Source organism: Sceloporus occidentalis, unplaced genomic scaffold, assembly GCF_023333645.1.
Source record: "Sceloporus occidentalis isolate IW3139 unplaced genomic scaffold, rSceOcc1.0.p SCAF_29, whole genome shotgun sequence".
Taxonomy (NCBI): Eukaryota; Metazoa; Chordata; class Lepidosauria; order Squamata; family Phrynosomatidae; genus Sceloporus; species Sceloporus occidentalis.
The window spans coordinates 5,125,489-5,139,019 of NW_028317009.1; the positions used below are offsets into that span (position 1 = coordinate 5,125,489).

At 41.9% G+C, this 13,531-nt stretch overlaps 1 protein-coding gene across 1 annotated transcript; it reads left to right on the top strand.

Moving 5' to 3' along the window:
- The first annotated feature begins 536 nt into the window (after positions 1-536).
- LOC149299170 (ribosome quality control complex subunit TCF25-like) lies at positions 537-7,880 on the top strand. The gene is made up of 18 exons (XM_089486642.1): positions 537-710; positions 1,303-1,410; positions 2,224-2,298; positions 2,478-2,620; positions 2,775-2,840; positions 2,950-3,032; positions 3,147-3,277; positions 3,610-3,709; positions 3,902-3,995; positions 4,345-4,437; positions 4,567-4,672; positions 5,140-5,299; positions 5,634-5,721; positions 6,141-6,299; positions 6,627-6,717; positions 7,019-7,098; positions 7,186-7,258; positions 7,716-7,880. The coding sequence occupies exons 1-18, from the start codon at positions 537-539 to the stop codon at positions 7,878-7,880; spliced, it is 1,989 nt and encodes a 662-aa protein (XP_089342768.1).
- The last annotated feature ends 5,651 nt before the right edge of the window (positions 7,881-13,531 follow it).

Here is a 13,531-nt window from a genome sequence, read left to right on the forward strand (position 1 = left end):
GGGCATTTTCTGGGGTAACTCATTATCCTCCTGATCCAGGCATCCCAAGAAAGATGTTACCTATCACCTGTTAAGACCGGCACAACGTGTTCATACGTGAAACGTGTTTGCCACACCTGCCAAAGTTTTTAGAAACACTTTGCCTAGGAAGTCACACTTAATGATTAATTAAGGACTACAACTCTCATCATGGCCAAACTTAAGGTGGCAATTCTTAAACTAAAATCAACCAAATGGAAGTTGTCTAGCCTGATACAAGCTGCCAGAGTAATGGGCTATTCATGGACAGTGTGGGGCCTGTGCATTAATTATGCTTAACTTATATGTGTCACCAAGTACGTCATCTTTGGCCTCTGATGTCACACACTGCTGCTCAGTTCACTTGCTCCGATAGAAATACATGACTACCACCTAGCGGCCAAAGGATACATTACAGCTTAATAGGGCAGCATAATTCAATGCACATGCGCAGTTCTGAGTCCTGCGCGCGCAGTCACACAGTGTGTTCCTGTACGCGCGCCCCCGGAGCAGGAACTATGTCTCGCCGGGCCCTTAGGAGACTGCGCGGGGAGCAGAGGGGGCAGGAGGAACCTGGGGGCCCCGAGGAAGCAGGAGAGGAGGAAGTGCAGACCCCGGAGCCAAGGGAACGAAGAAATGCAGGCAACCTGAAACTGCTGGAGGAGAGAGGTGTGAGCAACCCCTTCCAGCTGGTGAGTTAGGTAATAGCCCCTGGGGTAGTTGCTCAGGGAGGACGTGTCCCATGGAGGTTTATTTACCGAACTTAAAGCTTAAACATCTAGAATGGGTGTTCTCACATCAGAACTGAAATAATGGTCAGCCTGCACTATTGCTGAGGATTGTGGGAATTGTAGTTCAGTCATAAGTGAAGTGCCAGGCTGGCATGTCTCCCAGGACAGCTCAGGCTAATTTCTCTGTCAAGTCAGCTGAAATCTACAGAAAGTCTGCTCTGGCAAGGTCTAGGCATGTTGGGGAGCGATAACTTTAAGTCCGTGTGGGTTTAGGTGACATTTACTGAAGTAGCTCATTATAAAATCATCAATGGGGATTATTCACAAAGATGTCGGTGGGGCAAAAGCTGAATTCAAAGAAAATACACAAATGCAGACAAAAAAGTAGACCTGCGAATGACTGCGGCTGCCAATTCCTTTAATCTTTGTGCTGCAAATAAAGTTTTAGGAGATGCCCCTGACATGCCTACGCGGCGGTTCTATCTGCCACCACACACGTGTGTTGTAGTCGTCTTTTGCAGGGCATTCACGCTTGTCTCTATTTATTTTACAGATCACTGACCTTGGTGCCGACTCTCTCAGCGACACGGACACTGGGCCAGTGGCTCAGCCTGGTCTACCTGAAGAAAAGGATGACGGAAAGGAAGCCCCTGTCACACATGTATGGGCATCTGCTTCAGGGGTTGTATATAGTGATTGCCTTACCGTGAACTGAAAAAATGATTCTCTTGAAATGTATCATGATCAGCCTCGCTGTACTGCATGGTCAGGGCTTTCTGTTTTAGTGGCTGAACATAATACATATCAACCCATCCATCACGCTAACCTATAGAGTAGATTATAGAGATAAAGAGGTGAGCAGCTCCTATCCTAATACACAAAACACAAAAGAGTACTTTATATTAAGAAGGAGAAATAACTCACAAATCTAAAGCCATTTTAAACCCCCCAAAGTAGGCAAAAGGGCCAGATTACTGTCTCCAGGACTGTTCAGATACAGGAACGTATTTGGCAGTAAAATTGTATGCCGTGTTACCGGGTGTATCTATAGATGAATTTATTCCACTTGACTAATAAAACAGTAATGAAGACTGGGGTTCTATTCAGCCCGGAACCATATAAAAAAAAAACCAACTAGATGACATAAAAAGAGTAAAAGAGAGAGTCTTAATAACACAGCTTTGTGCTCATCATGCAAATATTATATATATATATTTATATTGTTATATGTGTGTATATATATATATATATATATATATATATATATATATACTATAGTTATTCATGTACCCACAATGCTGTGCTCCTAAACCCAGCATTAATTTTTTTTATATATGACAAAAGCAAGGCTTTATTGATTTATATGCATTATGGCATGTTTATTAAGTGCATCTCATTGATATTGAAGTAATTTGTAAAGTCTAATTGGAGGTAAGGCGAGTCTGCGATGTACAGTAATAATTATGTCATTCAGGCATCGGCAGGCAACAAACCAAAGAAAAAGAAGAAGAAAAAGAAAGGGAAGAAGATTTCCAATACAGAAAACCTGGTAATGACTGCAGAGCATCTAAAACTGGGGGAATATTTGTGTCAAGTTCAAAACCCACGTGTAAAGGATTCCTGTATTCTCGACAGATTTTAGTATTGGGTTACACTCTTCTACCAGAAATCCATTTTGAGTGCTAGATAAACTAGACCCTGACTAAATTCCGCTATCCCCCTACATAGCCTGATGCAGGGTTGGAGGACGCGGGTGACCTCGGGGACATAGACAGCATTCTGAAACGGATCGAGAATTCCAATGGCCTTGTGTATCAAAGTCAGACAAACAGCAACACAGACACTCGTCCCTTACTCTATGTGGAACACAGGTACGTACTCACGTCTGATTATATTGTCGCAAAAAACATGCGTGAACCAGTACAATCTAATTACCTAATTTGTGAGTCACTTTCTAAAGATTTTTTTCTTGAAGCTGAGTCTGGTTGATGTGTGTTTTAGAATTGTGCACCTTTTCATGCGCAGGAATTTGAGTGCCGAGACTGAGCTGAAGAAATATTTTGGTTCCCGTGCCGTCATGGGAGATCAGAGGTGGGTTTTTTCTAATTCGTTTAAGGATAATGTAAAAAAAGTGCATCATTTAATCTATTGAAATGAATACTTTATAATAATACAGTTTGTGATTTATTTTTTTCTGCAGGCCGCGACAGAGACAACGTCCGCATCACCGCAGCACCTGGCTCACATCCCCAAAGAACACATGGCCCAGATACAGTAAGACAGGTAAGTTGTTCAGGATGGAACAGTTTTTTGTTTTTTTTTAAATGGAGATGACTAGAGTAACATGGGTCTAATAAAAGGCAGGTGGCTTTATTCCCACATGTGTAATTTGAACAGGTATCACCATGAGTCTTCTGGAGACCAGGCGTGGAGTTCAGTATTTTACATTTGAGCACCAACGAGATTACCAGCAAGTGCAGTTCAAATTCCTAGATGCAGTAGAGTCAATGGACCCAAACAACATTGTGGTATGTATGTAGCCCACTTACCAGCTTGGTCCAACCATAGTTAATTGGAGGGTCTGTTAAACCTTTTTTTATTATTTTTTTTTTTTTTCAACAATGACCACGTATGTAAAGAAAATGATTACAACGCTTTAGATATTTATACTTTTTAGAGGAGGCTGATTGGGAATGCAAGAAATGGCTACCATTGGACCCATTGTAACTAAGAATATATAAATGTGTTATATCCCAACACTGAAAATATTGTATATGAATATCCCAAATACTCAAATATTCATGGTTTCCCTCCATTATTAAGTAGTCGCTCTGCTAATCGTGTAATTGCTTTTGCTCAGCTCCTTCTCCAGATGAACCCGTACCACGTGGACTCGGTGCTACAGCTTAGCGATGTGTGTCGGCTGCAGGAGGACCAGGAGATGGCCAGAGATCTGACTGGTAAAAAAGTTATTAGGTTAATTCATAAACAATAAACTCTACATTGTGGTTATATGTTGTCTAGTATTTTGTAAGATTCTAAAGATACATCCCATGTTAACAAATTTAAAATGTATTATTATGATTCTCATGTATGTATTTTGTGAAGATGTTTGGTATATTATTTATGCTCACGGAGATCTTCTCCCGCAGAGAGAGCCTTGTACAGCCTGGAGTGCGCCTTCCACCCTGTGTTCAGCCTCACCAGTGGGACCTGCAGACTGGACTACCGCCGAGCTGAGAACAGGTCAGAAGCCATCCACCCTTTCCACCCGTGGTCCTGAGGGGGTCATCCAGTCCCGCTTTACCAAGAGAGCTATTTTTGTTGAGATATTCAGTTTTTTCCTGGCAATATTTCTTGGGATTTGAGGAGTCCTTGCAGATATCCACTTTAAGGAGAGTATTTTGGTCTATTTTTTGTATATACTATTATGAGCCGTATCTAACTGAACTAGTTTTAATGTGTTCATTACATACCTTACATGTGTGTGTGTGGGGGGGGGGGGTTATATTGCTCAATCAGACCACAGTGAAGCAATAGTTTTGTTCTTGAGTGTTGATCGGGGTCCCTGATTTTTTTTCCGTTTCTTCCACAGAAGTTTTTTCCTGGCTCTTTTTAAACACATGTATTTTCTGGAGAAGAGAGGCTGCCCACGAACTGCTCTGGAGTTCTGTAAACTAATCCTCGGGTGAGTATGTCCATTCGTTCTGTTTCTAAATACATTAAAGCATTCTTACATTGCCACTACTCGTCGGTTATGAGCTGATTGCATCCTGTGCTGTTTTATACCATGATGAATAATCTCTCCCTCCTGCAGTCTTGATCCAGAAGATGACCCCCTGTGTATGCTGCTCCTTATTGATTTCCTGTCACTGCGAGCTCGAGAATATTCCTTCCTTGTTCGCCTGTTTGAGGAGTGGGATGTGAGTGGACAAGAAGCATAAAAAATTGGTAGTGTGCTGTGCTTGGAGCAGGAGCAAGAAGATGACTTTATGTAGCATCTGAAGGTGTTTGAGACTATCACATAGCCCTAAAATATGGAGTTTGAGGCTATCACGTAGTGAAAATAGCAATAATAATGACAATAGTTGTTCCCAAATGGTGAAGGTTACATCCAGGATGTAGCAAGTGACCCACTTGTTAGGTTGATTTAGGATTCTTCCTTACCATCAGTAAACATGTAGGTTTTTTTTACTGTCCACTCTTTCCTTTTCTGTGACCTAAGATGTCACAGACTACATGAGTTAAATGTAAAATAATTCAAAATAAAATTAATTCCAGGTTATTGTATACAGTGATTGTGCCATCAGAGAACTTCTGATGCTGGGAAAATGTTTGTGTTCCTCCTGGACATTTTTATAAGAGCTTTGAGCAATGTTTGATTTTTCAGGATCATCGGAACTTATCTCAGCTCCCGAACTTTGCATTCTCTGTGCCCCTGGCTCTCTTCCACGTCAGCCAGCAGGAGGACGTCTCTGAACAGGAAGAGAGGACCACCCGCGATCGCGCATCTCGCCTCTTGCGGCAGGCGCTTATCATGTTCCCCGGAGGTGAGGAGCAGGATCAGGCCAAGTGACTTGCACAGTTTAGTACAGGTGTAGGGACCTCCGGTGGGTCTCTTTAATTTGCGCGTGTTTGGGAAGAGGGCGCATAGAATAGCTTTTTTTAATATCTGTTAAATGTGGCATTATATTTGAAGTAGAATGGGTAGTTACCATTTTATAAAGAGGCATTCTCGAAATGTGGTTAAACAAGAGTAGAGTGAGACATTTTGGTAGCTGTAGTTCTGTAAGAGCTCCAGAACCTTTCTTCGCTTTACTATGATGTGCACATTCCAGTAAATCATTCATGGTTCTTCTCTACCTTCTTCTTCCTCTCCATAAGTTCTGCCACCACTCTTGGATTCCTGTGGGGTGCAGCCTGATGACACCGTGGCTTCCCATGCCTTCTTTGGAGCAGTAGCACAAATAAGGTAAGACTGCTGGTTCCATTCATTAAATAATAAATAGTACAATGTCTATCAGATCTAGAAATAACCAAACACCAACACCTTGAGTATGTATATGCATATGAATGTGTGTGTGAAAATAGACTATCCATGTGAATTAAAAGAGGCAATACAGTATTGCACAGACTTCGAAAAACCTTTTGATTTTTAGCTTACTTTTATAACTTTTTTTTTGACTTGAAAAACCCCAAAACACCACCAAGTCTCTCTTTACCATTTGTCTTGTCCTCTGTACTGTAAAGTGACTGCCTGCTTAAGTAAACATAAGTCCAGTCTGTTATCGCTCACTTCTAAAGAAATGAGCTTGTTAATACTTGTTTTGGAAGAAGTGGTGAGTTGAAAGTGGGGACGTTAATGTGTATTTCCATTGTTTTGGTGCACAGCCAGCCCCCTGCTCTATCCCAGTTGATAGCTCTATACATCGGAAGATGCCATAGCCTGTGGAAGGACGCCGTGGTTATGTCGTGGCTGGAACAGAATGTCAGTGAAGTGTTGCATCTGGTGGACAGTGGAGACCCCATCGTGCAGGAGTGTGAGCAGAGGTGAAAACAAAACAAATGTGAGATGGTTGGGCAGTGGGGGGTTAATATGCAGGATATAATTTAATATTTTCTGTATCCTTTTCTGAAAGCTCATTCTGTCATTAAAAATACACAAGCTGGCTATTCCTGGGGCATGGGGCAAAAGAAGCGTAAACTTAAACAACAGAGTAATTATTACATGAATGCTTTACTACTGGACAGAAATAGCAGGAGGCCCTAGCTAATCATGCCATGGGATATTGTAAGACCTTTTTATTTCTTTGTGCTTTTCAAATAGTTCCTTCTTGTGTTTTTTTCCTAATGTTTTCCAACTTCTTCCATCACTAGGAGAAAGGTTCGGTATCAGAGTGCCCCTAGGAACATTTATCGTCACATCATCATGTCTGAGATCAAGGGAGCGAGCGCAGCCCTGCCTCTGGTAAGAAATAACTTTTTATGTTGGGGTATTTACCTTTAGTAGCACGCTGAGGATTGGTATATTTGTATATGCACATATTGTTTGTGTATACACGTATACCAACATATACATACTGTCACTATGAAAAGTATACAATGATTCGTAGGGAGAAATGACGTGTAAGGCTGAAGGTGGAGGCCATATTGTCTTGTGTGTATGGTTGTGACATTTGAGAAAAGAAGGTTTATTAGAAAATATTTCCTTGGTATAAGTTCCTTTAAATATAAACATGTTAAACATATTCTGTGCCATATTTTTTCAGGATGTGACCTCTCAGCCTGTGTTAGGATTTGATCCTTTACCTCCTCTAGACTCCATTGTGTCCTACACGAGGCCTGAAAGGTAACCATTTTTCCCCCACAGTATCCTATCAATTATTCTTCTATATATTTCTGCTATTAATACCTTATCTTCCGTATAACTCCGCAGGACTAACCAGCCGTCAAATGAAGGCACTCTATCACTGTTCTTCAGATCTCTTTTGCCAAACTTTAATCTTCAGGTGGGTCATGTCTACGTATTGTTAACATGTCTTTTCTGTGCCATTCTTCAAAATATTTGGGCCTGTATTTGTTCTCAAAGTTTCTTGCCGCTGGAGAAATTAGTCTTCAGGGTCTGCAATCTTGCTGAATAAAACACTATCTTACTTTTTCCTGAGTATCTGTGGACTCTGTGTTCTTCTGTTTCTTGAGCCTCTTTTTTGTTATTTATTTCCTCTACATCACCTAGACAGTCATATTATATAGTAAGTTATTGAATATATATCCCTGACTCCTATATGGGGTCTCCTTGTACATCTGTTCCCATAAAATGCAGTGTTCAGCTTCTTCACTTTTAGTTCAATTTAACACAAAATGAAGAATTATGTCTAAGAAGGGAGGAGATCAAATGTTTGTTTTCTCTTATGAGTCAACATTTTTCATCATTTATCGCAAACGGTCTGCTTTGTTTTGCCACAGGATGAAGCTGTCCAGGAAGGGGATGAAGCAGGAGCTGCTAGGGACTTAAATCGAGGGGTAAACAGACTCATGGCAGCTATGAGAGACATGTTGGCAAATATTCAATTCCAAGAACCTCCACGCGAGGACAATCCAGATGAAGAGGCAGAAGCTGAGTGGGACTGACCCAACTGCGCTTTCACAACCATCCACAACTACTGGCTTTTAAGATGTACTTTGTAATCTAATAAAACGGTAACCGGCTTCCACGTGTTTGATCTAGATCTTTGGGCAGAGGAGTGTTCTATACATCATGGGTCGGCATTTATTGGCATTTCTAGTGGAAGTTTGGTTACTGTAACATAGAACCCCACAACTGAATGGAGAAGACTTCCAGCACTGAAGCGCCAATGTTGGCTTCTATTTTTTTTTGCCCTTGGCTCCTAAGAACCAGCCTGCCATTGGGGGCATTTGAGCCATCTGCCAAGCGGAGAAGTGTAAAAACAAGCAAAGCAAGGGCCTCTGTTTGTTAATAATTCTCATGTGAGCCACAACGTTCCCCTTAAAATTAGACCTAGTCACATGGGTAAATTGTCATTTTCTGCAGAAGAAATGGGACTTTTGTTCCGTAGATGAACTGTGTTGACTTTTCGATGTATCCGTCTGTTATTCCAGTCGTAGGGCCACTTGATTGATGTCACAATACTCGTCTGCTGCTCCTTGGAAAGAGTTGGGGGTAGAGTTTCCTATTGAGTACAGAGCACAGACTTCTCATTAAGACAACGGCAACATTTTTCCTGGTTAAAAGGAAATCACAAATTCAGAATTAAATGAGCCGTGCTTGGCTTTTTTTATGTAAAGTCTTGAATCACCAGCCTTTTTTGTGCAACTGCAGTTTCTCTGTATTCTAGCAAATTGTGGTATGGTTCTTGGAAACAGGCCTATTGCAGTCAAGGTAGCGTAGCGTTTATTATCGCATTACCATGGCTTGGAAAAATGTGTCGAAAACCAACTAACATGCCAATAATTTTCCATTTTACATGGCTTTTCAGACAAACGTTATTGCTTGGCTCATGAACACAGAAAAAAAAATGAAACCACATTTACCCTTTATTTAACCACAAAGCATTGGGAATATTCCCCCCATAGGAGTGGAATAACTGTCTAATGCTGTATTCTGGCATCATATTGTTAAATGCAGGCATAAAGTCGTTTGTAAAGCTTTCATCAAAAATCGTAATGCTTATTTACCCGTTAAAATAGGGCATTATCATTAAAAAGTTGCTTCCAGAGAAGGGGTACAGCGGGTGAAAACCTGGATGTGGCAGCGGGAAGAGGTAATAACGATAGAAGAGAGACGAAGGCCATGAGAGGAACGAAGAGTGGGGTTAGGGATGTGTTTGGGTAGGAGGTTAGAGTTGTATATGGATGTAGAGTTGTAAAGGGCTCTGCAGGTCAGGGGTCTGAAGGGTATGGGGGTGATTGGCACAGAGGAGAGTCAGAGGAGGAGCGTTGACAGAGAAAGAGGTATATATTTCTCCTATTTGCTTCCTAGGAAGCATCACGTGTCTACAGGCGATGGTGCCACCTCTCAGCCGGGCACAGAACGGTTAACCTCAAACCTAATTCTGATGGGAGCTCCATGGTGGGGTTGGGGGGGGTTGTTTCATTTTATCAATTCCCTTTATTCTATTTGTTGTGTTGAAGTCCAGACCCAGCACAATCTTCACACCCATGTGAAACATCAGGCAGTGTGTTTTAGTCAACACGACAATGGCTTCATTTATTTCACTGGCAAATATAGCCATTCCGTGTCATCGGTCGCCCAAAGCGAAACACAGTGCAGCGTGTGAGCGAGAAAAAACAATCTGTTTTCTTGTTTCCATATTATTTCCATAGTTCTATAACCACTGCTTTTTTTTTTTTTTTACTCGTACTTCCACATTTAAACAAAAGGATCTCTGTAGTAACAATCGATGTGGTTTTTTGCAATGACTGGATCCTTTATGGGCCCCACTCATGGGTCTCAATCCCTCTCTGTAAAATGTGGTTATGACGGGACTGAATGAGCCAGTTCTGGATCACGAAACCACGGGGTGTATTTACAATACTTACGTTTTATACATAAAGGGAAAATATAGAGTTCACATTTAGTGCGCGGAGTATGTATATTTTATACAACAAAAGAACATGTTTGCCCCCAGTACGCTGGGTATCCAAGCTGTTACTGTGACTGTGGATTACGGAGATACTGGCGGATTTACTTGCCACCAGCTTGTCCATCACATGGCAGTCAGCTGACAAAGACCAATTCATCAAAGCCCCACACCAAAAAAAAAAAAGAAGTCCTTTATTTAAGAAGCTGGGGATTAAAATACTGTGTCCTATGAGTTTAAAATAACCGTGTCAAATAATTAACGCTATGTACCGGGTGCCACATGGCGGTTAACCCATTCCTCTCGTAGTGGATGTTTTTCAAGGCAACCAGCATGTCTTCTTCATTAAATTTTTCTATAGTAAAGCGGAACGGCATCACACGCCGTCCGTCACATTGTATCAGGATTATAACTCCTATCTGCAGAGCAGGGAATTGGCCACTACTTGCCCTAATAGGAAGACCATTTGCCCTGGAGATACCGTACAAGACCACGGAACGCCAGCGTCTCCTCCAACACATGTACAAAGTCGCCCGACCGAGTTACATCGTTTGAAGCACATAGTCCTGCCGATGAACTTGTTACAATTATACTGTGTTTTCCAAGGCGAAAATATCCTTGTGTGATAATACACTAGATATCAATAATATTTGGGTTACGTTATCCCGACAGTTATAACTCGGCGATTGGATGTCTCAGAGATCACAAAGGTGGACTAAAGTGGCTGGTAAGCGCGTCTGTGTCTTTTCCCCTCTCTTATGGTCTCTTGGTTCCTTGCCGTATTTTTTTTTAAGAGACGTTTATGTCTCCAGGTAAGTAATTGCTGCGCTCAGAAATTTTATTTCCTACAGGTTCCGTGCAGGCGTTCCGTTTCCCTGCACCCGCAGCATTGTATCCTGGGTCGTCTCTCCAATGCACAGAACCTGCGCCCAGGTATTATTTTTGGGGAAATGATGTTCAACGGCTTGATTCCAAGAGGAGAATGAAGTCTTACAGATGTGGGGTACATGCACTGCTTGCCAGAGGCAGAGCTATGGTGGTTAATTATTGAAAAATATAAATATTCTGCGTATATGAGTGAATAGGCCAAATATCCGTGTGTTTCGGGGATGAGAGGATACAAAAAGGTTGCTTCTCTTCATGTATATAATCCTGATGCCTCCTAAAGCCGTGGTTTCCAATCTTCACCCTCAAAGCGAGCCAACGGTGTAGGATGTAGGGATTGCCCAATTCCAGCTGGGATATCCATTAATCCCATAAACCATTAGAGTGTCTTGGTGGCTGGGTTAAGGGATGTGTTCATGCATAAATGTTTAAAGGTGATGGTGTTAAGGTGTTGATACGCATGATTGAAGCTCTTCAGGTTTGGCCTTTTTCGTGGTAGAGTTGAGTCGGTTGAAATGTTCAACTCAAGTCATCTACAACTCACTGTTTAGTGAACTCATAGGAGACCATATATACCGGTGTGTGTATATATATATGTATATATAAATATCCCTATCTTCAGAATAATGGAGATCATCTGTGTTTCAGTAAGGATATCTTTAAAATCCATCCTATACCCTCAAAGAACTGGTTGAGAATCCTCAAATCTCTCGTCTTGGTCAACAAACTTTTAAAGTCTTCTTTTTTCTTCTCCTTTCCACCCACCATGAAAAGGAAACTCGACCATTGATCATCTCCGTGGGAAGCGTCTTTACACCGGGAAACACTTGTCCTCTGGAGCGTGAAAACTCTGACGCCGCAGGTAATCTCGCCATATTACGCTAAATTTAGTCTGAATCAGCAGGTGGGACAGGAGACGGCAGAATGGACGGCAGGAATTTTGTCGATACCCAGCAGGAGTGATTAGCAGATAATACACAGGTCCACCCCACGCTACGCATGTCCAGTGAATCATATGATATATATATATATATCCATGCCAATGAGGGTGGCGGACATATACAGCACAGTATACACTGATGAAATCTACTGAACAGCATAACACGGACCAAGATTTGACTCTGCTTAACCCATTAGCTGCCAAATTCTTCTGGACAATGACAGATTCGTCTCTGGGCGGCATTTAAACCAACACTATATGAGTTTCAAGCTCCTGCTTTTTCACTCCTAAGGACCACGCGCTTACCTGGGACCCTGGATATGCCGGCTTAAACACAGGTGAGCTTGTGATATTTCTTTTTAACTGTGTTGACGGTGTTGACATCAATAGCTCGCACAATGTAAGGGTGTTTGTAGGCTGGTGTGTAATTAAACCCGTAGTTGTCTTGTGCCGAACAAAAAATTATTGTGGGTACAACGAGTTATCTACTGAACCAGATGGGAAGAACATTAACCCAATCACTCCCACTGTGGCATTAACCAGCCCCCCCCCTATGTTTCCAATGTTGCATCGCTGTATAGGGTTAATGTTTTTATTACGAGCATTAAGTCCTCGGAATACGGAATACATGCTTTTGTGTTCTCGGTAAAGTATAGTTAGCAATATTCCGATAGACCTTTGGCTGTGGTTGGATTAGCTCCTGCTCTCTGTTCCTTGGTGAGGACCCTAAAATCCACAACGGCCCTTGGGCACCACTTATGCTACAAAGACACGTGGCAGGAACAAGGTCACTTCAATCACATGCACGGTCCCAGTCTGTGAAAAAAAATGTTTCGTAAACCAGAAGATACAATTTAATTATTTTTAAAGTTCTTTTAAGTGTCTTATTTTTAAAGTAATGGGTGGAGGATGCTTGCTGCATCCCTTGTTTCATAACCATCTCAACGCCTCTGGCCCAAGTCATGTGTGTCCATCCTGCTTTCTAGGAGGGGCTGACATGATGCCTTTAAGGACTAGGCAGAGAAGAGAAGCATTATTATTATTATTGGTGTCATCCCCAGCGGAAGAGAAGGAAGAAGCCCCAAGAGAAGAGATCCAACATAGAATGAATTCCCGGTGTGAAGCGGAGGAGTAGGAGCTACCTGAATAAAAGCTGCTTCATGGTCAACTATTTCACAGCACAGATAGAGAGGCCAAATATTGTCCATTACCTGTTCCTTCCAGAGAAGCTTTGGGTCGGGAGAAAGGATCCATATCGAATCAAGTGGAAGAGAAGCACATCGGTTTGGCATGTCCAAAGCACTGAGAGAAACTGCCCAACATCTGAGCTGTCACTCTGGAGAAAGAACTTTAAAAACTTTTCCAAGCTTGAGGACCTTAATCTTGGAAAAGTGTTTCGAAAGAACTTTGACCAGAATTCTCTAGAAACAGAGATAACCTGGCCCTCTACATTGGTCTTTGGGCATTGGACGGAGACATCGTTTACTCCTGGGCTCGTACGTTGGGATCCCACCATAAGGTAACCACGTCGTCTTCTTCCCTCGGATCCGAGCTTCTAGACTTTGGTCCAAAGGGGGTGAAGAAAAAAAGGAAAATTCTGATAACGGAATAATAGGTTTAAGTGCTACAGAACACAGGGTACTCAGTAGGTTAGTCTTACGGCAGGGTTAGCTTGAACTAAAGCTCGCTGTCCCATTAGTTAACATAGTGACTGGAAGAATAAGTGATATCCTCCGAGCTCTTCGGGAAGCTTCTTTCATCTTCTGTATTTAGAGCTATTATGTATCATCCTCACTGGTATAGAAAATGGAGATAAATCAGAGTTGCTGAAAAAAATATACGGTACAGATCTGGGT

What these genes read in the sequence shown, in the direction of transcription:
- LOC149299170 (XM_089486642.1), top strand. Translation starts at nt 537, where the DNA reads ATGTCTCGCCGGGCCCTTAGGAGACTGCGCGGGGAGCAGAGGGGGCAG. An exon ending in TACCGCCGAGCTGAGAACAG is followed by an intron (nt 3,996 to 4,344) that starts GTCAGAAGCCAT and finishes TTTCTTCCACAG; the next exon opens with AAGTTTTTTCCTGGCTCTTT. An exon ending in TGCCAAACTTTAATCTTCAG is followed by an intron (nt 7,259 to 7,715) that starts GTGGGTCATGTC and finishes GTTTTGCCACAG; the next exon opens with GATGAAGCTGTCCAGGAAGG.